The sequence below is a fragment of the Polypterus senegalus genome, chromosome 11, assembly GCF_016835505.1.
Source record: "Polypterus senegalus isolate Bchr_013 chromosome 11, ASM1683550v1, whole genome shotgun sequence".
Lineage (NCBI taxonomy): Eukaryota > Metazoa > Chordata > Cladistia > Polypteriformes > Polypteridae > Polypterus > Polypterus senegalus.
This window is the reverse complement of record NC_053164.1, coordinates 99,384,744-99,411,712: the sequence shown is the minus strand read 5'-3', so window position 1 is coordinate 99,411,712 and position 26,969 is coordinate 99,384,744. Positions and strand designations below refer to the sequence as shown.

At 36.7% G+C, this 26,969-nt stretch overlaps 1 protein-coding gene across 1 annotated transcript in view; it reads right to left on the bottom strand.

Annotated features, from left to right (window-relative positions):
- Positions 1-1,327: 1,327 nt before the first annotated feature.
- si:dkeyp-115e12.6 (centromere protein F) overlaps positions 1,328-26,969 on the bottom strand; it is a 66,277-nt gene continuing 40,635 nt past the window's right edge. Inside the window, exons 13-16 of the mRNA XM_039769358.1 lie at positions 19,207-20,704; positions 16,308-16,991; positions 9,665-9,786; positions 1,328-4,018 (exon numbers count right to left, since the gene is read on the bottom strand). Of these exons, the coding sequence (XP_039625292.1) occupies positions 9,668-9,786; positions 16,308-16,991; positions 19,207-20,704 (2,301 nt within the window). The 3' untranslated portion in view covers positions 1,328-4,018; positions 9,665-9,667. The remainder of the gene's footprint in view (positions 4,019-9,664; positions 9,787-16,307; positions 16,992-19,206; positions 20,705-26,969) is intronic.

The following is a 26,969-nucleotide window of genomic DNA, read 5'->3' as shown; positions in this document are numbered from 1 at the left end:
CAACATCTCCCAGCTGCTAAAGCTACTTGGGCCGGATTCTTGGCCAATGGCAAATCTCAGATTTTGACCTTGGATCAATTCAAAGAGAGCCAGAGGGACACTGCTGCATGAAGGTTGCCTTTGACATATGTAGTGAGGTGGAGTTGGGCTGCATGCATAAAGTTACAAAGGGGCAAAGCAGCTGGGGGTGTGTGGTGCCATTGAAAACCTGAGTGCAGAAGAAACCAAATGGTCCTTTTTAAGGACAGTCAACAGTAATCACTGTGAGAAGACTAATTCCATTTCTCTGTCTCTCAGACCTCCCAGGCCGTTACAGTGTTATTGAGCATCCTCTAAAGCACCAACATCTGCAATCGGAGTGTTAACACAGTGTGTCTGTGTGCGTGCGAGAGAGACAATATATATTTTCTCTATTTATAATTATATTTTCTATATATGCAGTTGTATTTGAAATATTCTGTATTTTACTCTATTACTCTTTCAGGTCATCAAATGAAATAAAACTCTATAAAGTTTTGAAAGAAAGAAAGAAAGAAAGTGATATGTTGCTGCTAACTTGTACTATGTAGTTAGGCATGCCCATAGTTGCATCTGTACTGAACAAGAACAGACTTATTTCCCGTATTTCCGAAACAATATAGTAGAACAACTACTGACATAGCATTTACATTGTATTAGGTATTTTAAGTAAACTAGAGATGGTTTAAATCATACAGGAGGATGTGTGTAGAGTATATGCAAATACTATGTTGTTTTATTTTATTTTACATAAGGGACTTGAGCAACAGTGGATCTTGTTTTCTGTTCTCGAACCAAACCCCAATGGATATGGAGCGCCGACTGTGCCTGTCATTTAAATCTGAAGCTGGACAGTTTCCTTAATCACAGGAGGTATGAATGAATATTAATTTCTCTGTTTACCAAAGTCACTTAACTTAGTTCTGTAGTTGTTGGTATCTAAAAGGGCATTGTGCATGATGTAGGAACCTATTCTTGACAAGACACCATTTCCTCCAAGGACACATACATGTGCACACACACCCATACTGGACCGTTTATTACTATGGTCAATCAACTCAGCGCTCATGTCATTCCAGTGTGGGAAGAAACTTGAAATACCTGGAGAAAACCTAGGTGAACAAGAGGAAGCATCAGCAACACACAGTGATCTAAACTGGGGTTCAAACCCATTTCATGGACCTCTGAGGGATCAGCAATACCCACTGTGTCTCTGTTTTCACCTAATTAAAAATACATTTTCACTGTATGAATTTACAAAAAAACTTTATTAAATAGTGTGTTTTTAACAGGCACATTATGTTAAAAAAACATACCACTGGCAGCATAAAGATCAACATAAAGACTCGGCAGTAGTTACAGTGCAGTCTGCAGGATCAAGTAGTAATGGCATTAACCATAATACCTAGAGGCACACAAGAGAGAGATGATGACTTAATTAAACCTTTACAGATGGGGAGCCCTGTTTTCTTAGATTAGAAATTACTTTAACAGATTATTGCTCTTGTAAATGTTTTTTTTTCTCTTGACATTTGCAGCTGGCAGCATATGAAAGGTATATTTTTATTGCTGAAAAGTTTACTGCATTACATAACATTCTTGGTTCATCAAAACATCCTACAAACAGCAGAAAAAAAGACCATAAAGCAGTAACTGTTTAGATTCAGAAAACGAAACATTATGTTCATAAATCAGATAACTGAAAAACATTCAAGTACTCTAATTTTTTCTCTTTACTTTGCTAGTTAGTGCAGGTTTTATTTATAAATTCATAGAAGGAAAGAGGCATCACTGGTTAAAGTAAAACATTAAAGGCAGTGGTCAAAAGGCAGAATAATTCATATTTACAAACTAAATAAATTGGCAAAACAAAATTCAATCTTAATTACATTAATTGTACACAGTATACTTTTAAATTAAAATACAAAAAATAAGATAATATTACAAAAAAGTCTCTTTCATATTTTGGAGTGCTATAACTGTTTAACATTATCAGTTAATCAAAAGCAGTCACATTTATGTCTAAAACAGAAAGCATGTTTAGTACAGCTGATAACGAAAAAATATTAGATACAGTACCGTAAAATTACTTCTGAAAGCTTGTTTAGCTGTTTTATACAACTCTGGATGCATTTTGGACTTTTAACAAAACACACTGGTGACAGGTTCAGTACTAGCAGAGGCACCCGGACTGACTGGCTGATTACCCGGTCAGACTGAGTCGGCCCAACACGTGCCACCTGAGTAACCTAATCATGTAAAAAGCTGGAAATTCCCAGCCCAGATTTACTAACCTATCAAATGTGGGTTCAGATCATTTGTGAAATGTCTGCTAAAGATTTATTTGTTTAAAAGCCCAGCAAGAAGAGATTAAATGTTTTGTTTGGTCAAAGAGGTATGTAGACCTGAAGATAAACAGAGTAAAATGTTTTAACTGATACAAATTAATGACACATAAACACATGCCAAGTAGTTTCCTTTTAAGATGTCTGCTCAGCAAAAAAAAATAAAAAATTAATCAGGCTGTTCTTTTAATAACAGGCTGTTAAATGCCAAAAGGCAGTAACTTACAAAAAAGAACCATGATCACACCCAACTGCACTTTTAAAATATGCAACTTACAAAATATCTGTTATATGGGTACAATATGGCTATAACAGGATTTGAACTGTTTGGCCTAGGAACATAGCAATAAATGTTGAGGTAAGTGTTTCAGAATTTCACTTGCTGAGTCCAAACTATACAAATACCTTCATGGTATCCTACTGATCAGCATAGCAGAACAGGGCCAACAATTCCATTATTATGTGGATGTTGCCCTTTAAAAGTCTTTTACTTAGTATTCATCAAAACACTGACCTATGGGGTAAAGACAACATAAAGGTTGTAAATTGGTAAAAGATAGAGAAGTAAAGTTTTAAATTTAGAAAGAGGGTCCTCATCTCAAACATAAAATTGCTTAGCGTACATGCAGGTTTGCTACTCAATAGGCCATGTTTAGCTCCTGAATTATGTTATTAACAGCAGGCAAAAGACAATGTGACAAAAACAAACAGGATGTTGGGTGCACAGTTAAGTCACATATGAAATGAATATGGCATGATATTTACCAAAAATATACCAGTCAAGTTTATAAACTTGCTCGGTACTGCCACGGTGATTGGTAATTCATGCCAGATTAAAGCTAGAGGCTTAAATCTTGCACTGAATCTACTAAAAGACGTTAAGTACAAGAGTAGGGATACAAATATTTGTTCATGCTGTTTGCAGAGATTAGTCTATTTTGCTTTCATCTCTTTATTAATAATAGCCTATGGTATGTATGACCCAAGGATGCCTAAAAATGATCAGGACCCTTAAAATCAAAATTACTTAAGCAACCTGACATTCAAAATAGAAGCCTGAGGTGAAACTTCATTGTGACTTTAAACTACTCCTGCAGATTTTTGTAAGTAACAACTAAATGCTCTCTATTTAATGAAGGCACTGTGGTAGCCATGGGATTATAGCCAAGAATTCCCAGCAAGGCATACATTTTTATTGATCAGAACCAAAACAAAGTACATTTTTCGCTATGCAGATGTGCATCAGGTCCATACTATAAATTTGCTACAAATCTACTTCAGCTGATAAAGAAGACATCTTTACTGGAATGTTAGATTTGTCACTACTATACAGTATACAAGTAGAAGTGACCCCATATTTTCATTACAATACAAATTAAACACATTTTCTATAGCAGGGCAGTATAATAGTCATTGGTCAATATACAAAATATCCCCATGGTCAATGGGTAAAATAAATGCTGGTGAACAATAAATCAAAAGGTGTTCTAAGTAGTGCAGACGTTGTTCAATTCAATTATATAGTATACAGTATTCCATACATCCTACCCAACTTCACAGTGTTGTTTGTATATCCTTTTTAAACCTCCACTTAAGTAGATTAACTTGGTTTTTTCCACGAAAACTTCAGCAAGAAGAACTCTGAATAACTTGGGCTGGAAAATAATAACAAAGAAAGAATTATGTTTTTTCTTCATATATATAATATATATAGTACATTTGCATCACACGTTGTGATTACGACTTGTTCAGAGTTCTTTAAAAAGCACATGTGGGGGAAAAAAAAACAGCTAATGTAACCCCTGCAATGCATAGAGTGCTTCACAAAAAAATTGATTCACTGTATGAAGTGATGTGATCCAGTAGTCTACATAGGAAAGACACATAAAATTACCCATGATTGATAAAACACATTAAATGCAGTCATTAACTAAACTGGTACTCGCTAGAATCCTTCTTCTTAACTCTGATGGATGAAAACGACGGATTAGTTTTCAAGCCATATTTCATTTATATTGCATGAAGAAATAAACACATGAAATTAAGAAATAAAAACATATTTCACAAAGCATTTAATTATTTACACTTGTGTATTGCTTTGCTATTATTTAATTTCACATTTCATAATAAGGGCAGTATGGTGGCACAGTAGTAGCACTGCTGCCTCGCTGTAAGGAGACCAGGGTTCATATTCCCGGTCCTCCCTGCAAGGAGTTGCATGTTCTCTCCGTGTCTGCATGGATTTTCTTCGGGTGTTCCGGTTTCTTCCCACAGTCCAAAAACATGCAGAGTAGGTGGATTGGTGACGCTAAATTGATCCTAGTATGCAGTTGGTGTCTCTGTGTCTGTCTGTGTTTGCTCTGCAATGGACTTACACCCTTGTCCAGAGTTTGTTCCTGCCTTGTGCCCTATGCTAGCTGAGAGGCTCCATCATTCCCCGTGACCCCCGTAAGCGGGTTAGAAAATGACTGACTGACATTTCACAATACATTTATTTATTTTCATGTTTATTTAATTTTGCCAAAACATTCCTCCACAGAAAATTGTCCTGTTCCCTACCCATTTTTCTTTTATATATGCTAAGGCACTATTAGTCAGTAGCTCAGTAGTGAAAGAACTGAATGATCTTTGCAATGATCTGCAGCATTTTCTCCACATTAGTGTAACAGTGCAGATAGACAGTTAAACCCAACTATGACTAATTTTTAATCTTGAAAATTTTAGACCCATCTCTAACTTGCCCTTCTTAAGTAAAGTTCTAGAGAAGGCAGTCATTATGCAGTTAAATGACCACCTAAATAAACATGCTATTCTTGATAAATTTCAGTCAGGTTTTAGAACAAATCACAGCACAGAAACTGCACTCGTTAAAGTAGTAAATGACTTGCGGGTAAATGCAGACAGAGGCCATTTATCTGTTCTCATCCTCTTAGATCTGAGTGCTGCATTTGACACCATTGATCACAACATTCTTAGAAACCGCCTTAGTCAATGGGTGGGCCTCTCTGGCAGTGTCTTAAATTGGTTTGAATCCTACCTGACAGGGAGAAAATATTTTGTTAGTTGTGGGAATTACAACTCGAAGACACATGATATCCAATATGGTGTTCCACAAGGCTCTATCCTGGGTCCGCTGTTATTCTCAATCTACATGCTTCCGTTAGGTCAGATTATCTCAGGGCACAACGTGAGCTACCACAGCTATGCTGATGACACACAGCTGTACTTATCAATAGCACCTGATGACCCCGATTCTATTGATTCACTAGCACAATGTCTGACTTGTATCTCAGAATGGATGAATAGTAATTTTCTCAAGTTAAATAAAGAGAAAACTGAAATTTTAGTGATCAGCAATAATGGATACAATGAGGCTATTAGAAATAAACTGGATACATTAGGATTAAAAGTCAAGACGGAGGTAAAAAGCTTAGGGGTGATTGTTGACTGTAATCTGAATTTTAAATCACATATTAATCAGATCATTAGGACAGCATTTTTCACTTAAGAAACATAAGTAAAGTTAGACCTCTTTTATCACTGAAAGATGCTGAGAAATTAGTTCACGCGTTTGTTTTCAGTCGACTAGATTACTGTAACGCACTCCTCTCAGGACTACCCAAAAAGACATAAATCGTTTGCAACTAGTGCAGAATGCAGCTGCTAGAATCCTAACTAGGAAAAGAAAATCAGAACACATTACTCCAGTTTTGATGTCACTACACTGGTTACCTGTGTCATTCAGAATTGACTTTAAAATTCTGCTTATGGTTTATAAAGCCTTAAATAATCTCGCCCCATCTTATATATCGGAATGTCTGACACCTTATATTCCAAATCGTAACCTCAGATCCTCAAATGAGTGTCTCCTTATAATTCCAAGAACAAAACTTAAAAGAAGTGGTGAGGCGGCCTTCTGCTGCTATGCACCTAAAATCTGGAATAGCCTGCCAATAGGAATTCGCCAGGCTGATACAGTAGAGCACTTTAAAACACTGCTGAAAACACATTACTTTAACATGGCCTTTTATAACTTCATTTTAATCGTAATTTAACTTAATCCTGATACTCTGTATGTTCAATTCATCATAACAACTATTCATGGTGGCTCTAAAATCGGTACTGACCCCTACTCTCTTTTCTGTTTCTTTTTCCGGTTTCTTTGTGGTGGTGGCCTGCGCCACCTCCACCTACTAAAAGCTTCATGATGCTCCAGCAATGATGGACGGATTAAAAGGAAGAAGTCTACGTGACCATCATCATCATCAAGCCCTTCTGTGAGAACCCTAAATCCAAAGAGGACTGTTTCATTTATGTTAGGTAGAATGCCCAGAGGGGACTGGGCGGTATCATGGTCTGGAATCCCTACAGATTTTATTTTTCTCCAGCCGTCTGGAGTTTTTGTTTTTCTGTCCCCCCTGGCCATTGAACCTTACTCTTATTCGATGTTAATGTTGATTTATTTTTTATAATTATGTCTTTCATTTTTCTATTCTTTAATATGTAAAGCACTTTGAGCTACTGTTTGTATGAAAATGTGCTATATAAATAAATGTTGTTGTTGTTATATCAAAAAAAAAAAAAAAAATTGATTATTTCAGTATACTAGGGTGGTGTATCCTGTGTGTCAGCTTCAGTATGTTTAATAAACAAGGCACCTTATTTGTGTCCTGCTATATCTTGTTGTTTTATAATATTTTTTGCATATTCTACACAAATCCCACCTTCACAATTCTCCACTAGCATTTTTATTTGTGATACTTTAATTTAAAGCAATTTTATAATTATTCTGCAATAATAATTCTGTTTATCAGGGAATGATTAAGTAAATAATGAATGAACAGAAATTTAAAGTAAACCAGACAAAGCATAGTCTATGGTTAGTTTGGTGGCTAAATGGAATGTAAATAAATGAAACATATAAAAAAAAAAAACCAACACATGCCATTGGTAGATGACAGAGCATGCTGGACTTGCCTATAATGTCAGTTAAGTGTGCAGTGCGTGGTGGCGGGTGGTCAACTAATACCTGCTGTACTTTTTCATTTACAACTGAATCAAAACAATATTATGCTTTATTACTTTAGGCAATGTATGTTATGTGAATGGTCAGCAGTAGCGCAGACAGTGTGTAAAAATGTGTTTTGGCAAAGGTAAATAAAAGGTGCACTGTTGAAAAGGCTTTATAAAGACGCGATGTTATAATAATATCATAAAAATATTGTGGTTATTTCCTGTTATGTTTAATGGGGAAAACAAGGCCTTATTTGCATACTCGTACACCTAACAATAGTAAATGAGAGATCTCATGTAAAAGAGAAACTTTCACAATGCTGTTCTGTTATCCAAGAACAGGGAAGCGAGAGTAGGAAAATCAGCTCTCAAATGCTCGGTGAATGAACATGCAAGTTATCATCAGTTGCATGTTAATTTGTTCAGGTGTTCTGGTTATTTATTTTCTTTATAATGAAAGACTGAAAAATATGCAGGTTATTCATATTTTTATATTGAAACAGACGAACTATGTGAGTTATACAGAGGAGTGGGCAATATGTAGGGTATATTGAGGAAAATACAGTAATGTTAAAATTCTAAATAACAACAAGGAGACAAAGCTGAAATGTAGAGAAAATTATACTTTTTATAGATGTAATTACCTAATAAAAGCCATTTTAAAGAGCACTTTTCATTTAACTAAACACTAGATTTTTTAATCTGATAAAATAAAAGAGCTTAGAATATTGTTTTTGTAAAATCATTCTTTTTAAATTTTCAATTTAGTTAAAAACGGTAACTTTTGAACTTCTGATTTTCTGTAGAACAATTTCTAGTAAAACTAAAAAAAAAAAAGGAAAAATAAATTAGTCACTAATCTGTTATATATACTGCTAAGCTTACAAATAACAAAAAACATTAGCTTCAGGGACTGATCTTATCACTTGGTCAATATTTTACATCACATGTTTATTTTTAAGGTAGATAATCCTTATTTAAGAAGCATCATGGTAACACTATGGGTTCAAGTTCATGGTCAGAAACTGCACATGCTCCCTGTGTATTCGTGGGTTATCTGCCTATTGCTTCACTTTATCTCCCACATATGAAGTATAAGAAGGTTAGGACTGGCAATTCTAAATGAGCTCAGTGTGAATGAGTGAGAGTATGCATATGCCCTGTTGTGAACAGATTATGTATATGCAGTACAGGGCATATTTAAAAATCACTATAAAAATGACACAAAAGTTTTAAACACTCTGAATTAGCTGATATCAAGCCTTTGACTGCAAACTTACAATGCTCAGTTGTATGGTAATAAAATAACTGTAACAGTGGCTGTGTGCTGCTATGTTTGTACTAGGATATTGTGGGTTTGCTTCCCGGGTCATTCCTGTGTGGAGACTGCTTTAAGTAGTGAGAAAAATGCTTTATAAATGTAAAGAGCTATTATTATTTATTATTACATGGTGCAACTACTCAGAACTGAATACCGTTTTTATTCCATTTTTTAGACCAGCAATACTGTAGCTTGATCAATTGTATCTGTTGCCATAGAAAAATAATATTGTTTGTCCCTCATCTGTTATTAGAATTGATAACATCTAAGCTGCTATCTGTGCCTGGGAGGCATGAGCTTTGATCTGAATGGAACCCCACAGTCTCTACCCATTAGTCTCTGGTCCAGCTCAGTCCTATCAAGTAGCTGCCTAACAACATGCTTCAGTATCCAGCTTTGTTTTGATGCATTGTGTATTATCAGATTTGTGCTGTCTCTGACCGAGTTTGTGCTCTCTTTTGATGATGTTTAGAAATCCTGGTAAGAAGACACATCATTCTTTCTCAATATTAATTGTGTCTAGTAGGCTTAACCTTTTGCTAGTCAAAAAAGAACACCAGTGATCCAGTAGGCAATTAAGAAACAGAGAGCATTACCATTTTTAATCTAGCTATCCAAATGCATCAGACGTCCTTCCTGTTTGCATCCTCAGTTTTCAAAGATGCCTTTGTTTTACACAGATTTATTGATTATACACTATTCTCTCCATTTCTTTAAGCTTGAATATACTGTACTTCAATGGATTTTTTGGTGAATTGTGACTTTTTTTTTTACACTCACAAAAAACGTGTCTTCAAACTTCAAAATCATGTAAATAATTGCTTGTGAATTGATGAAACTACAGATTCTCGCCCCTTAGTACTTTACCATGACAACTATACATTCAGAAAAAATGAACGCTAACACAAAACGACTATAATGTTTTAGGAATATTCAAATAATTTGTAAATTAATATTTTTTGTGTACCTGTCACAAATTGGGACTGTCCTCTGAAGTTGGTCTTTGTTTAACAGATAGCAATGTAGTGCCTAGAAGACCTCTTCTTAAAACATAAGGACAAGAAGGACCACTAGGAATGTCAGCAAAGCCTAAAAGAAAAGATTTGAGATACTTAGAACAGCATTAATAATTAGATTGTTTAATATATGCAAGTACAAAAAGATGTAAGATGCAAAGCAGTTCAATTTTGATAAATTGCTTGTAAGATATTTTCCACTCTGTTCTCCTAACATCATTTATGAGCTTGAACAGAAATATACCAGACCCACAAATATCCAAGATTTAAACAAAACACACACACACATAATCCCTCATAATGAGGAATAACAAAACAATATGTGCAAGGCTACCACAAATTAGTCCTTATTATAGAGGATTTAATGCACATTATAAATAAAAGCAGCTTGCATTATGCATAAACATGGCATAAAATGGAAGCTGGGTTCTGTGCATTGTTGTGGCAGAACTTAAACCTACTGTAGCCAAATTCTAAAAATGCCCCTGAAGATAACTACTCCTAATGGGTCAAACTGGCCCTTGCAGCTCTGATATTTACAGTAGATATCAGGTTACTCTGTCTTATCTGCAACAAACTACATCAAAAAATGTCTATGCTGTTTCTATTTCTCTCCTCTGGTCAGGTAACAAAGGACTATACTTCTAAGTGACTTATTACCATTTTTTGTATTTTTGTTTCTTTTGACCAGAAGCCTGCTAATGGGGTCCGATTAAATTGAATGAGCAGACTGATCATAACATATTAATTTCATTCATCAAACCATAACTCTAAATATCAACCACTAAAATTAAAAATATGTAAAATATGTTCAAAATAAATGTAAGACTTCAGTCATCTGAAAAGTACTTAAAAATTTAAAAATTTGTATGGGCTTTCATAGTGTCAAATATAGGATTGTAACAGTATTGTTTTTTAAAAATCAAGTTGTGAAATTTATTATCATTATTTTTGCATCAATGCATCAATGCATCAATGCAGGGACTTAATCAATATGTGCAACATTACTTTTAAATACAAATGTGTTACCAGCAAGGACCTCAATGTACCATGAGAAGAAGTTTCTGGGAACAACTTTAAATACACACTGAGAAAGAAGGAAAAAAAACTCCATCATCTTTAGTAATATTCTCACAAAGCATAAAATGCAGTCAAAGAGAGTAATAAAAAGAATACGTAAACAAATATTTGAGCAAAACATTAGCCACACTCAGACAAAAAAATCAATACAAAATCAAAAAAAAAAAAAACGAATAAAGAAGTAATACAAATGAAAATAAGACTAAAAACAAAACACAGGACATACCTCATCAGTTTAATGATGACATTTATGGTAAGTACTAAAACATTTTAACTATGCATCATTTGTAAAAATATAAAGCAATAAATTAACATCTACTTAATATAAATTATTTAGTGTTCTAATTATTAATTAATAATTATTAGCTTTTCAGGATGCAATTACATCTATTGAGCCGTGGGTACTGAGTGTTACCCATGCAAAATATCAAAGATGACAAGAGAAGCCCCTTTCACAATGTTACCTCAAGCTTGTACAGCATTTCACCTTTTGTTTTTTTTTTGTTTTTTTTAAAACAAAAGTAACTCAACTCAGGCTGAAGTTTCATTTCACAATAAAAATAACTGACAAGAGTTTTCCTAAAGTGGTAATAAATGTATATTGTGTCTCAGTGATGGGCAGTTTGTCACTTTCCAATGGAATCCCTTAGTCACAGCTGCATTTATACTCACACATAAATGAATGCATGTGGATATTAAAAAAGGAAAAAATGTGTTTTATAACAATGAACTCTAAATTTTTTCTTTCTATTTGCTGAAACAATTTAGATTTGAGAGTCAGGGGATATATGAAGACAAAACTGCTATTAGTGATTGCACCATTATAAAATAACCATAATATTCACTTATCAGATGTCTACTTGAAGTTTGATTTATACTTATCTAGCTGTCCCCTGCGGCTCCACCCAAATAGTAGTGAAACAGGACAAACTTTAAAAATCAATAAATAAATACTGGCCAAGTGGAAGGTAGGTGCACTCCAACGTCAAATGTTGGCACTGTATCTGATCATGGCTGGTGCGTAAGTGAGGAGGGCCCCGCCCCATTCCCCTTGGCCCACAGCTGCTCTCTCAGATTTGCACAAATAAATCCGTACCGCAAGCGAACTTTAATACTTGAATGAAAGAAGTCACAAAATAAACCGTAATGTTCAAGCAAATTATAGAAAAAAATCCAATTTAAATGCGTTAAGTAGTTCTCCCGTGAAAAGTGGAAAGACATACAGACACATGTTGGATTTTATATATACGAGGTGTGAGAGAAAAGTAATGAGACTGGCAACACTGCAAGCGATCTGGCAACGCTGCGCTGTTGTCCTTGATAGAGCACGTGTATCAGTACCCTCCCATAGCTCAGTGCGAGTTTCAACTCCTTTCGTTAACTACGTGACTTTTGTGACTGCTATTAGCGAAGCTGTGTTTTTGGTTGTGCATCACGCAACATGGAACAGCGGAATTTGGAGCAACGTTGTGCCATTAAACGGCAAGTGTGACGTTTGAAAAGTTAAAACAGGCCTATGGGGAACATTCTTTATCCCGAGCTCAAGTTTTTCGCTGGCACAAATCATTTTTGGAAGGCAGAAAACACGTTGAAGATGAACACCGTTTAGGCAGGACTTCAACTTCGAAAACCAATGAAAACATCGAACGTGTGAACACTCTTGTGAGATCAAACCGTCGTTTAACATTAAGAATGTTGAGTGAACAATTAAATTTGAACAGATTTGCCGTTCATCAAATTTTGACTGAACATTTGCACATGCGAAAGGTTTGTGCCAAAATGGTGCCGAAAAACTGCCCTCTCCATAACAGAATTTTTGACCTCAAAAGGCATTCCTGTGGTTCCCCAGCCCCCTTATTCACCTGACCTAAGTCCATGTGACTTTTGCCTAAACTGAAAAATGTCCTCAAAGGACGTCATTTCGGGACTTTAGAAAACATCCAATAGAGTGTAACGGACATGCTGAAGACCATACCGGTTGAAGACTTCCAGCGCTGCTACCAATAGTGGGAACAACGTCTCCATCGGTGTTTAGCTGCCCAAGGGAACTACTTTGAAGGGGATAACATAGATGTTTGAAAAAAATAAAAACTTTGGTAAATAAAAAATCAGTCTCATTACTTTTCTGCCACACCTCGTATATAGATTTAGGGTATATTTAAATATAATGCAGACAAGCAGGACTTCTCAACTGAAACCACTCTTCATGTTTCCCTGCAATATTTACATACACCTCTGGATACCATGTTTGCTCATTTCCTGATGACCATCTTGGCAGTGTTCTCAATTAATTTGATAAAAATGAACCAGGAAATTAAAAGAAAAAAGGGGAGAAAGGCCACACAAAATCATAGATAGTGGCCAGGGGAGCATTCAGAGAATCAAATGTCAAAACCAAAACTCAAAAAGCAAAAATAAATTAAGTTTAGCGAGTAGGAAACCTGAATTATCTAAGGATTTTGGCCCCTAAATATCTAGAAAGACTTTCTTTATCATTGCTTTGATCTGTCAAGGGATACTGAAGAAGCTGCATGCCACCATTTTATGGTGGAAGCCTGATGCTGTCATGTACCATATCACTGATGGTCAAATGACAGCAATGGGGCCTGGTCATTAAAAACAAAGGGTGTCTAAAAAAGATGATTAATATGAAAAATGATTAAACTAAGAAGTAATACTAAGAAGAAAAGTACCTCAAAAAACAATTGAACTTAACCCAAAACCAATAATTATCACACTGCAGGAGCTGCAACATACCTCCATTGGCTAAAAAAAAAAAAGGGGGTTAATGTTTGTAAAGTATGGAAAGTAAGTGGATGGCTTCTAGGACATGGAACTTTAAACGAGTATTTGAGAATTTAAAAATGTGTATGAAGCTTTAAGAGTGTATTGTGAAAGTAGCAAGGTAATGACCTTCCAACTCATGGAAATGTACAGGAACACAACACTTGGAAATATACAGTAGCATGCAAAAGTTTGGGCACCCTTGCTTAAAATGTCTGCTACTGTGAATAGTTAAGTGAGCAGAAGATGAACTGATCACCAAAAGGCATACAATTAAAGATGATACATTTCTTTAATATTTTAAGAAAGATAACATTTTTATTTCCATCATAAAAAAAAAGCAGGAAGCAAAAGTTTGGGCACCCGACATGGTCAGTACTTATTAACATCCCCTTTGGCAAGTATCACAGTTTGTAAACACTTTTTATGGCCTGCAATGAGTCTTTCAAGTTTTACTTGGGGTATTTTCACCCATTCATCCTCGCAAAAGGCTTCTAATTCTGCAAGATTCTTGGACCATCTTGCATGTACTGCTCTTTTGACATCTGTAATCTGTAAAGGCAATGGCAAAACCATCAGCTTGGGTCTCTTGAGGTATTCCATTGTAGATTTTGAGGGGTGTTTCAGAACATTATCTTGTTGTAGGACCAATTATCTTTTTAGCTTCAACGTTTTTACAGATGGTGTGATGTTTGCTTCCAGAATTTGCCGTTATTTATTTGAATCCATTCTTCCCTCTACAAATGACATACTCCCCATGCCACTGGCTGCAATACAAGCCCAAAGCATGATCGATCCACCCACACACGTAACAGTTGGAGAGATGTTCTTTTCCTAAAATTCAGCACCATTTTTTCTCCAAACATACCTTTGCACACTGCGGCCAAAAAGTTCTATTTTAACTTGGTTAGTTCAAAGAACCAGGCATTTGACTTGTTTAGATGTTCATTTGCAAACTTCAGATGCTGAATTTTGCGGCTAGGATGCAGGAAAGGTTTTCTTCTGTGAACTCTACTATGAACGTCATATTTATTCAGGTGTCGCTGCACAGTAGAACAGTGGACCACCACTCCAAAGTCTGCTAAATCTTCCTGAAGGTCTTTTTCAGTCAAATGGGAGATTTTATTTGCCTTTCTAGCAATCCAATGAGCAGTTGTTTCAGAAAGTTTTCTTGGTCTTCCAGACCACCACAGTTCTTGTTAACTGCCATTTCTTAATAACATTACGAACTAAGAAAACAGCTATCTGAAAATGCTTTGCTATCATCTTGTAACCTTCTGAATTTTTTTTTTTTCCCCCCAGAGTGGTAGGCAGCTGCTTAGACGAGCCCATGGCTGCTGATTGTTGGGACAAGGTTTTGTGAGTCATTATGGCTTTGCAATTTGCATCACCTGGACTTTCCTAATGATGGTTTAACAAGCCATTGCCCTAATGAACCAATTAAGGTCCGAGACCTTGGTAAAAGTTATCAGATCTCAAATATCCTAGGGTGCCCAAACTTTTGCATGGTGCTCCTTTTCTTTTATTCACTGTACAATTATACAAAACAAAAACAATACTAATCTTGCATAAAATGCCGAAATGTGTCATCTTTAAGTTTATGCCTTTTGGTGATCAGTATCATCTGCTCACTTAACTATTTACAGTAACAGACATTTTAAGCAAGGATGTACAACCTTTTGCACTGCACATGCACAAGGGGGTGTATTATAAAATATTTTAAAAACAAAACTATCTGAATTCAATTATTGGTTAAAAGCTCTGCTATAAACATAACAGCTCATCTCACAAGACTCACCCAGTGCAAAGGTCACATTATGCAGTAATGTATATGTCAGATGAACTGTAACAGTCTTCCCGTAAGGAATACTGAGATACTGCACATAAAAAGTCCATTGTTCTCTCTTAGTGAGTTACTTTTTACCAAAGCTTATATTTAAGATCAAGGAAGTGTTGTTTCTATTATTTATATGCATTCTAAATCTCAATCAAAAGTCAAGTATGCAATCGGTGTAAATTGCAAAATATATTACAAGTGTATCAATTTCAAATAAAACACTGTTGTACACAGCATGTAGCATAAAAACTCAATAACCTAATGTATTCTCAGTGACCTTTCATTTGATATCTCCTTTAATCTAACAGTATTGTCTGGAGATGAACTAAACTTCTACAGAAAGTTGCTTCATCAAAGGCAAATTTCCAAATAAATGAAGTGATCTAATGCTTTTCTTTAGATTCTTACTTTTCCCTTGTTACTCTTTGTCCTTCAGGATCTACTTGGACAATAATCCAGCTACACTTACAGATACACAGTAAAATAAAGTATCATCCACTGTACAAAAAAATGGGGAAACAAGGCATTTAAGATTTGCCAGAAAGCACTAACAACAAACAAAGCAAAATAGACAAACAGTACTGACAGGGCAGATAAATACTTTACTACAAGTATTCCAAAGATATAACATCACAAAGGAATCTGTATGAAAGAAACAGTCAAGCAAGTGAGGATACATGTAAATGAGGAAAACAAAAATGCTGGATTCAATTTAAATGACTGGACATAGTACTAAGAGGAAGTTGAAGTGGAAACAGTAGATAGGCTTATGGTAGAGCCCAAAAACATTTGGAGATAAAGGCAAAATGGAGTAGGTAACACTTACTGTAAAATTCACTCTTATTGTTTAATAAATTTTACAATCTGTGATATCTGAAAGATTGACAACTCACCTTTCATTACCACTTCTGGTAGGCCATATGGTTCATACTCTGTATCATCATATGCTACTGACAATCGATTGCGATTCCTCAGAATCCGCTCGGCTATTTCAGCTGGGTTAGACTCTAGTGGAAATGCTAGCGATAGGAGTTTATCATCTCCCACTGAGCTGCTGTCCTCAATATTCTCTATCTCAGTTTCAATTTCTAGTTTATTCTCTTCTGGCCCAAACAGAAGTTCTGTCTGTGTTTGTGAATCTTTCAATGCTTTCTGCCAGTTGCAGTTATTCTCTGTCTGTGTTTGTTTGCTTTGCAACTCTGCCACTCCAGACATTGTACGGTCTTTTAATTTATCTGAGAAGATGGGTACCATGTCATGTTCTGTCTGTGTCCAGACTGACTGCACATCTCTATGTAAAGGACACTCATTTTCAATCTTTCTTTGAACTTTAGTATGAATTTCTGTTTGGCTACTGGAAGGGAGTAATTCAGTACTACAAAGCTCCTTTGTAATCATTTCACCATCTATCCAAGACCTTTCATTTAGTGCCTTGCTTTCACATGAGGTACTGCTGACTGTGTGATCATATCGTTCTAAGGTCAAGTCACTGCACAGCTGGAGATTAGTTTCTGCTTCAGAAGACGTTGCTCCTAAATGCTCCTTCAGGGACTCAGGCCATGTAAGTAATGCAGAATCTGGTATATAAAAAAGAAACAAAAGAACAGTTTAAGAGAACACATATACATAAAACAAGTACAAAGCAGCATGGTGGGTAGCACTGCTGCCTCGCAGTTAGGAGACCTGGGTTCAGTTCCTGGGTTCTCCCTGCGTGGAGTTTGCATGTTCTCCTCGTGCCTACATGGGTTTCCTCCCACAGTCCAAAGACATGCAGGTTAGGTGCATTGGCGATTCTAAATTGTCCCTAGTGTGTGCTTGGTGTACGTGTGTGTGTGTGCGTGCCCTGCCCAGGATTTGTTTCCTGCCTTGCGCCCTGTGTTGGCTGGGATTGACTTCAGCAGACCCCCGTGACCCTGTAGTTAGGATATAGCGGGTTGGATAATGGATGGATGATTAGGATATATACTACAGGTTCATAATATGTTTAATTTTGATTTTGAGTTCATGCATCCTAATTTTTTTATGATATTAGTATGATAAAAGACTATTCATAAATCCAAAATTGTTAAATATATAAATTAAGCCAGAATTGCAATATTTGGACTAATTCAGATTTTTATGACATAAAACTGCACTAAAATAAAGGAAATCCAATAATATTTATATCACAACATACAAGAATCTTAAGAAAAAAACTATATTTGACGTTCTTCAGACAATTGAATAAAACACATAACAAAAAAGTTCTTTAAAGTGTCTGACGGAACAAAATACTTTTTTTTTTTAATAAAGTGAATTAAAATTATGCCATTATTATGTTGTTAATCTTTAAGTAGTTAACCACTTTTACAGGTAACAGGCAAATGAATAATAGGCTCTACAATTTAAAACAGGAGTTATAGTCTTAAAATTTCATATACTTGCCAAAACAATCAGTGCTTCTGTAAATATTTTACTATATCTAAGTTCCAAAAAACAAGTGAAACATAAGAAGGATGGGATTCTCCAACACCACAGAAATTCTGGATCCAAGCAAATGCCAGAAAGATAATGGGCATATATTTTTAAGATGTTGAGGCTATAGTCCTTTTTGACTGTGTGCCCCAAATGGTCGATGTTAATGATCCAAATTATGCTTGGACAGAAGTGCTGTCAACTACCCACCTTTATGACAATGCCCATGCTCACACTATATGAATACAAAGTCTGCTCTGCAAAGCTGTGGATTTAATGAGATGCCACTCTACTCTGTTCTCCAGATCTGGCCCAGTGTGAATACCACCCGTTCTCCAATTTAAATAACAGAGCTGTGGTGGCAATGCAATAAGCTGAAGGGTGGCAGGGCACAAAGTTTTTAGCAACTGTCTCTAGATAATTCTAGGGAATTCATCTAGGATGTCCTGGATTTGCTGCATGTCTTCTTGCAGTGGTTGGTCCCTGTGTGTGAGAGACATCCAAAGCAAATTCATTACATGACCAAACAACCCAATTTAGCTCCTCTTAATTTGATAAGGCTACAGTTCTACTATGACATTGTCCTGTATTATTTAGTTCATTCTGTTTCAAGAAGTGAACATGCTAACCATGGGGAAGAACTTTAATTTCACTTGTACTTGCAATCTTATTATTTGGGGACCTACCAAAGCTGAGCAATGATTTACATTGACCAGTAAATCCAAAGAGATTCATCTATGGATTGTTTTACCGCTACAGTCCAGTACATCCATATTCTAAATTTGCTTTATTGTGAGCAGGGTTGCGGGGAAGCTACAATCCATCTCAGCAACCATATTTTTGGTCAATCTCACAAACACATCTAAGCTTGCTTGTGAGCAAAATGCCAAGATGCTTGAACTCTTCCACTGAAGAAAACTGCTACTGCAAATCTGCAGAATAAGAAATCCATAATTTTCCATTAAGATGTGCTAATTCTCATCCCACTCAACTGCAATTGCGACCACATGGTGAATATGACCATATGACAAGGTGATCCACATGGAGGAGAGGCTGACAAATAGCAAAATTGAGAAACTCTGCTAGGCAATTGAACAAGATGAACAAACCAACTATGTAATCAAACAAGGTATTCAACAGGAGATATTTACAGTCACAGGAAAAAACTCCACAGAATGGGAACATTTAGATTGTGGATTGATATACTGATACAGATACATGCACACACACTTCTTGGTACTCAACCTATGTTTATAGTTTATATTACCTGCAGTCTTCCTATATTGTTAAAGAGAAAGAACCTCTATAATATCAAAGAGTCCAGCATTTAACACTCACCATTGCCAATGCCATTCTCCATCATCCGCAGTTCTTCTTCATTAAGTACCAGAGACTTAACCTCTTCAGGACTGAATACTGAGCCATCATTTATTCTGCTTTGTTGTTCCATAACGTTTAGAGCAGAATCTGAGTTATCAGCATGCTGCGTGTTTATGACGTTGGCATTTTTCCAATGCTCCTCTGCAACATCAGTAACATTAGCTGTAACATATTCCGACTCTGACTCTGGGGAGGCAAACTTCAGTTGCTTCTGCTCTGACTCTGGCTTGATACAATGTGTAGTTGTATGTTCTCTTTTGTTCATATGTTCACTAGAAGAACAGCTGAAATCATAGACATCCTCTTTGTTTATCTTGCACCTCTCTCCCATGGTGACTTTATCAACTACTTCAGGCTTGGAATCAAAATTTGCATTGGTTAGACATTCAGTTGTTTTCTCTTTATCTAAACGCTGGATTTCAAATAAGGTCTTTTCAGCTATGGGTGTCCCAGTCTCTTGGCAATCACCGTTTATTGCTTTCAACTGGCATACTAATATATTATTTATGTTGCTAATTTGGTCAGTTGCACCTCTAAATTCTATCATTTTATCACTGCCCGATACATATAGGTTATTGGTTAGACTACCAGTTTCCCTAGCTTTTTCAGGGATATGAAAGGTTGTCATGGCATTATCAACATCTTTGCTTTGCTCATCTAATGTAAAATTCCTATCTGTTCTAAGTGTGATGATGGGATTCATTTGATTGTCTATAATTTGGTCCAGATCACACAATTTTCTGATTTCCTCTGTGTAAATGTTTTTGTGAGTAACAGACTCGGTGGCACTGTGTTTGGAAATGTCTGTTGAATGCTTACTAACATTTGTTTCACCCTCTAAAGAAATGTATAAATTATTCTGTCCCACTTTCAGATTATCATAATTTTGCATGGTATTGGTGTGATTAACTAAACATGCTTCATTGTTCTTTTGGTTATGGCAGTGTAATAGTTGATCCATGTGTAAAGGTGAATGGCTGCCAGCAACATCATCTCTAAACTTAGTTTGACTATCCACTGTAGCTTTACTGTCCATTACAAGCAGGATTGTTCCATCAGAAATTTCCATGCCAGAGCTCACACACTCATTTTTATCAGAAGTAATGTTGCATTTCTTTCTGTCATTCTCATCTTCTTTGCAGTGGATTATGGTATCCTTTGGTGTATTCTGTACTTGATGAGATGGAGGAGAATCCTTTGGTTTTTCCAAGTATGAAACAGTTTCTGCTACTTTAGCTCCAGTCCTTAATGATACAGCCTTGCCCATTGTACATGGAAGTGAGACTAATGTCTCATGAACCAAAACTATTGTGTCTTTGGCAGGTTGCACCAACATATTACTACAAGACGAGGAGTCTGAATTTCCTAGAATTTGGCCTTTCCAAAGCTCCAGTTCATCTTTCAGTTTGTTCTTCTCTTCAGTGAGGTTAGAAACCAATTCATGTAATTCCTTCACCTGAGAAAACCAGAAAAAAATATGACTGATCTAAGATGGTAAGGTGTGGTACTCAAAAACTATAACACCTTATACATTTCTTAACATTACTTTAGCTTTGAAGAAATTTGTCTTGTTTTGGTCATAAAATAAAATCTGTTAAATTGGCACAAAGTACCTTTAAAAATGTTATGCTGCTCTCATTTAGCAAAATACTCAGTATATAGACAGATGTGATTTTATACATTGCTGTTTATTTGCTGGAGCAGACACCTTAACTTTAAAAAATTTGACAAGACTGTACACAACTCACAAACACTGCTAAGAAAATTACATTATAGCCAAAAATCTACACACACACACATTCGGTTGCTTGTGCACAGACTGGCTTGACACAATATGTGGCTGTACTAGGGGAACACTTAATCATCAAAGTCTAACACCAAGTCAATTAAGCTGCAGGGATATCAATCTGTCCAGTTAGGAAGCATAAACGCTTGTGAATCAACTTCACCTGTTAGGTGCAAATGAAAGTGACAACAGGTGCAATGGACAGGCAAAAGGTATGTGTGGTTTTACAGGGTGTGGCCACAGACAGTTACTCTCCCATTATCCTTCCTAACTGATTCTTCTCTAGTTTTGTGTTTTGCTAGTGTCCTTGTCACTACTGGTAACACGATGCAATACCTGCAGCCAATTCAGGTTGCACAGGTAGTCCAACTCCTCCAAGATAGGCACATCCATAAGTGCCATCACAAGAAGGTTTGCTGTGTCTCCTAGCACAGTCTCAAAGCCAGGGAGGAGATACCAGGAGATTGGCCATTTCATGAGGAAAGCAGGACAGGGAAGCAGAAGGGTATCAACACAGCAACATGAGGAGGAGCACAGGCAGAGCCCTACAAAATGATCTCCAGTTGGCTACTGGTGTGCAAGTTTCTGACCAAACTGTAAGAAGCTGGCTCCATGAGGGTGGCATGAAAGCCTAACAATCTCTAGTGGTACATGTGCCCAACAGTCCACCACCAAGCATCTTGATTGGCATTCTCCACAAAATGCACAATTGGCAGCTCCGCCACTGGCACCCCATTCTCTTCACAGATGAGAGCAGGTTCACAATGAGCACATCTGACAGATGTGAAACACTCTGGAGATGCCGAGGTGAAAATTATGCAATCTGCAATATCATTCAGCATGACAGGTTTGGCAGTGGGTCAGTGATGGCCTGAGGAGGCATACCTTGTAGGATCACACAGACCTCCACGTGCTAAGCAATGGTTCCCTGACTACTGTTAGGTACATGGATGAAATCCCCAGAGGCATTGTCAGACCTTACGTTGGTGCAGTGGACCTGGAGTTCCCCCTGGTGCAGCCCAATGCCCGGCCTCATGTGGCCAGAGTGAGTAGATAGTTCATGGATGACAAAGTCATTGATACCAATGACTGGTCTGCATGTTCCCCAGACCCGAATCCCATTTTTTTGTTCAATTTGTCCAATTATTGTTGGTAATGTTGTTTTACGACCAAACTATTTTTAGTAAGCACATTGTTTTTTTTTCCCTTGCACTGCAAAATAAGGTAAGGAATTACAGAGAGAAGTGCAGCTGCCACTTTATGCAAATAAAAGTAGCTAGCAGACGTGAAGGATGAAAGTTTCCTGAAGCTCAATATAGACATGCTTAGAAAGTTACCTCCTTGGGTACACACAGAACACCCTACTCTGTCACTTCTTACCACTGCGAAGAAAAATATATTTCTATATAAAAAAAAAAAAATTATATATATATATATATATTTATATATATATGTATATATATATACACATACAAATTTGAAGGGTATTGTTTCCTGTGGATTGTTGATTGGACTTATGTACAGTACATATAATGTACATGACAAAACACTTCAACGTTATTTTACTGCAAAAAAAAGAGTTAAACATATCATAGACCACTGTGAATCCGAAAATAAGTATGACGCCTGTGATAATTTTCTTGTTTTTTATAAATATGTTTTGTCAAATTGGTGCTTTACCTGTAGATTTCTGTTACTGAATTGCACACAGCAAACATTTCCAATTGGCTGTGAAATTGAATACTGCAAAGGATCCAGTGTGTGCCATTTTTTGCCTAACACCCATTACTGCTGGAATAACAACAATGCAGGTATTTTTACTTCAATAAGATATGCATTACATTACTCGTTACTTTAAAAAGTAATCAGATTACTTAATGCACGCTGCTTTTAACATGTTACTCTACTCTACTCTACTCGAGATAGTGTTGCTGAGCTTAGCACTGTACATTCAGCTCATCGACATAAATGTAGCAATTTCTGAAATAGTGAGACAGATTACTTCAGCCAGGAGAAGGAATAATGTGGTCACCAATAATGCAGCCACCTGAAAATTGGCCTCTGGAAATGTATTTTGGTGACATTTCTACCTGTGGCTGTTGAAAGCAAGTGCAGGCTGATACAGCACAACAGACATGTGCAGACTACAAAATCCTTAACATTAACTCAGTTATGGGTTTACATGGCCACACCATCTGATTATTTGTGGAGAATTGCGCCTCTGTTAATGAGGTTTCTGTGACAGTGTGGGTCAACTCCATGTTCCCACTCTTGTCTGGGAGCCTCTTGAACCCGACACCATCAATAACGTAACTGGAAAAGCTTGGCAGAGGAAGATAAAACACACACAAAGCAAAGAAATAGTGAAAAAGCGAACAGTACTTTTATTAAGACAATTCAAAACAAGTGTCCAAACAAATTGTGTACTGCTTCAAAAAAATGTCAAATACACAAATAATCCATTAAAATGAAATGGTGTTGGTGGAGGTAAAAACAGTTTAATAAATAATCCATTAAAACAATGAAGTTAAAAACCAGAGACAGTCCATAAAAATAGTGAGCCACAATGCTTCCCTTTAAACCTGGCATCTCCTCCCCTTATCCTGTCTGGACCTGGCTAAAGGAGGAGGCACCCACAGACAGGTGCAGTCAACCTTCATATCGGGCTCCATTCCCTGCCACCCTTCCTTATGCATATGCAGGGCAACCTGCTGAGCCCCACTTGCCTCTCCTGCTGCTCACCTTCGGCCCGTGTGGAGAGACACCATCAATCATGCTACTCCTACACCCCAGACAGCACTCAGCAGGAGTGCCCCTTTCCTAACCTCCAGCTCCCACGGCCCTGAGGCTCACTTCCGACCACCTTCCTCACTCTGTAAGCTTGGGTACTCTCGAACTCTATCTCTGCCTCTGCCTGTCTTCAATTTCCTTTTCAACCACATTCTTTTCTCAGTCACTGGCCAGACTGTTTTTTCCTTTAAAAAGTGGATGTGACGCAGATGCAACAATCAGCAGCTCCCACCGCCAATTAGTGTCACTGGCAATCCTGCACCTCTGTCCACTCCTGCATTACGCATAGGAACCACACTCGCCACACTACCATGCCCCTACACAAAGATGAAAGTGCGGTAATCATTTATTTATTTTAAACATTGACTTTCTGAGCCATGGACCCGCTGTACCACAGTTTCTTACAGGCTAATATCCCCATTTCTCTAAACAGAATAAGGGTTTACATGGTATTTTAGAAATTAGGTTTCTGTGAGCAATCAGGTTATTGAAGCGCATTTAAACATGCTAAGTAAAGGGGCTTGTAACTTCATGTCCTAGCTACAACAAAAGACAAACAGTGGCGTGCCTTGGTAAATTTAAATGCTTAGTCAGCTCAGTAAAGAAATCTCTACAGACAGAACATACAGGAGCTATGCTGATGACACACAGTTTTACTTATCAATAGCACCCGATGACCCCGACTCTCTCGATTCACTAACACAATGTCTTACTGGTATTTCTAAATGGATGAATAGTAATTTTCTCAAGCTAAATAGAGAAAACTGAAATTTTAGTGATTGGCAAAAATGGATTCAATGAGGTTATCAGAAATAAACTTGATGCATTAGGATCAAAGTTAAGATGGAAGTAAAAAACTTAGGGGTAACTGTCGACTGTAACCTGAATTTTAAATCGCATATTCATCAGACCACTAGGACAGCATTTTTTCACTTAAGAAACATAGCAAAAGTTAGACCTCTTATATCATTGAAAGAAATTAATTCACGCTTTTGTTTTCAGTCGATTAGATTACTGTAACACACTCCTCTCAGGACTACCCAAAAAATACATCAATCATTTGCAACGAGTGCAGAATGCAGCTGCTAGAATCCTAACTAGGAAAAAAAAATCTGAACACATTTCTCCAGTTTTGATGTCACTGCACTGATTACCTGCGTCTTTCAGAATTGACTTTAAAATTCTGCTTATGGTTTATAAAGACTTAAATAATCTCGCTCCATCTTATATAATCGGAATGTCTGACACCCTATATCCCAAATTGTAACCTTAGATCCTCAAATGAGTGTCTCCTTATAATTCCAAAAGCTAAACTTAAAAAAAAGTGGTGAGGCGGCCTCCTGCTGTTCTGCACCTAAAATCTGGAATAGCCTGCCAATAGGAATTCGCCAGGCTAATACAGTGGAGCACTTTAAAAAAACTGCTGAAAACACATTACTTTAACATGGCCTTCTCAGAACTTCACTTTAACTTAATTCGGATACTCTGCATGTCCAATTCATCATAATAACTATTCATGGTGGCTCTAAAATCCGTACTGACCCCTACTCTCTTTTCTGTTTCTTTTTCCAGTTTCTTTGTGGTTGTGGCCTGCGCCACCACCACCTACTCAAAGCATCATGATGCTCCAACATTGATGGACTAAAAGCCAGAAGTCCACGTGACCATCCTTATCAAGTCCTTCCGTGAGAACCCTAAATACAAAGAGGACTGTTTCATTTATGTTAGGTAGATTGCCCAGAGGGGACTGGGCGGTCTCATGATCTGGAATCCCTGCAGATTTTATTTTTTTCTCCAGCCGTCTGGAGTTTTTTTTTGTTTTTTCTGTCCACCCTGGCCATCGGACCTTACTCTTATTCTATGTTAATTAATGTTGACTTATTTTATTTTCTTACTGTGTCTTTTATTTTTCTATTCTTCATTATGTAAAGCACTTTGAGCTACATTTTTTGTATGAAAATGTGCTATATACATAAATGTTGTTGTTGGGCATGACATTGCAGTGCATAGTAGTGGGCTGCTACTGTTATACCTACCCCCCTCCCCATTTAAATATTAGTATAGCACGATGCAATGACCACCCTCACTCTAACGAAAGGCAAGAGGGAACAAGACACCGACTATGAGAAGCAAGATGCCAAGTAACCACCAGTCATTTTTTCCATTTTAAGCACTAGAAAAATGTACATAGCTGACAATATTATTTCTTTTACATTTTTTTTCTGTGTAATGCTTAAAATGTTCAATTCACTGTATGCCCCATGTAACTGTTCAGTCTATAAAAGTCAAAGCTGTATGTAGTAAGTTAAAGTAAACCCCAATTCAGTTTATATTGCATCTTAATGCTTCAAAACTTTGTGATGGTATAAGATTACAGATCAAACCATTACATTCAATTCTGATTTAAGCAACTTTTTTACAGGAAGAGCCACAGGGTGAAATATTCATACCCTAAATTCCCACTATTCCTTTTTGAATTCAAAATGATATAATTTCCTGTGAAACTAAATTTTTCCAATGACCATCAACGAAAGCCAAGGCCAGTCACTAGAAAAAGCAAGAACTGATCTACAGCATAAATGTTTACTTCTGGGCATTTGTATATAGCATGTTAAAGAGTAAGGCGGTCCAAAAAAATAAAATATTGTATATAGAAAAGTACTCTGAGGCTAGGGATCTCCACTGGCAATCTGAAGGTTGCTGGTTCGAATCCCGTAAATGCCAAAAAGAGACTCTGCTCTGTTGGGCCCTTGAGCAAGGCCCATAACCTGCAATTGCTGAGCGCTCGGAGTAGTGAGAAAAGCGCTATATAAATGCAAAGAATTATTAATTATTATTATTATTACATAGTACATCTGATACATGCAGTTAACAGGAATAATGCCCATTATCTTAGGAAATTTCCTGAATGAAGCCATGTAAAATAGCTAGTTATATTAATGATGTTATCATTCTTGGAGAACATTAATATAAATATATTATACTAGGGGAATTTCACTTCTCATTATATAAATAAGTGTAGCCCATATTTTCCTGAAAGGTAGTAAATTATTTAATTTACTACTTTATGCTGAAATATCCTAAACTAATCCAGTAGTAACAGCTCAACTTGCCACAAACAAATACTAAATATTTTCTTTCTAAG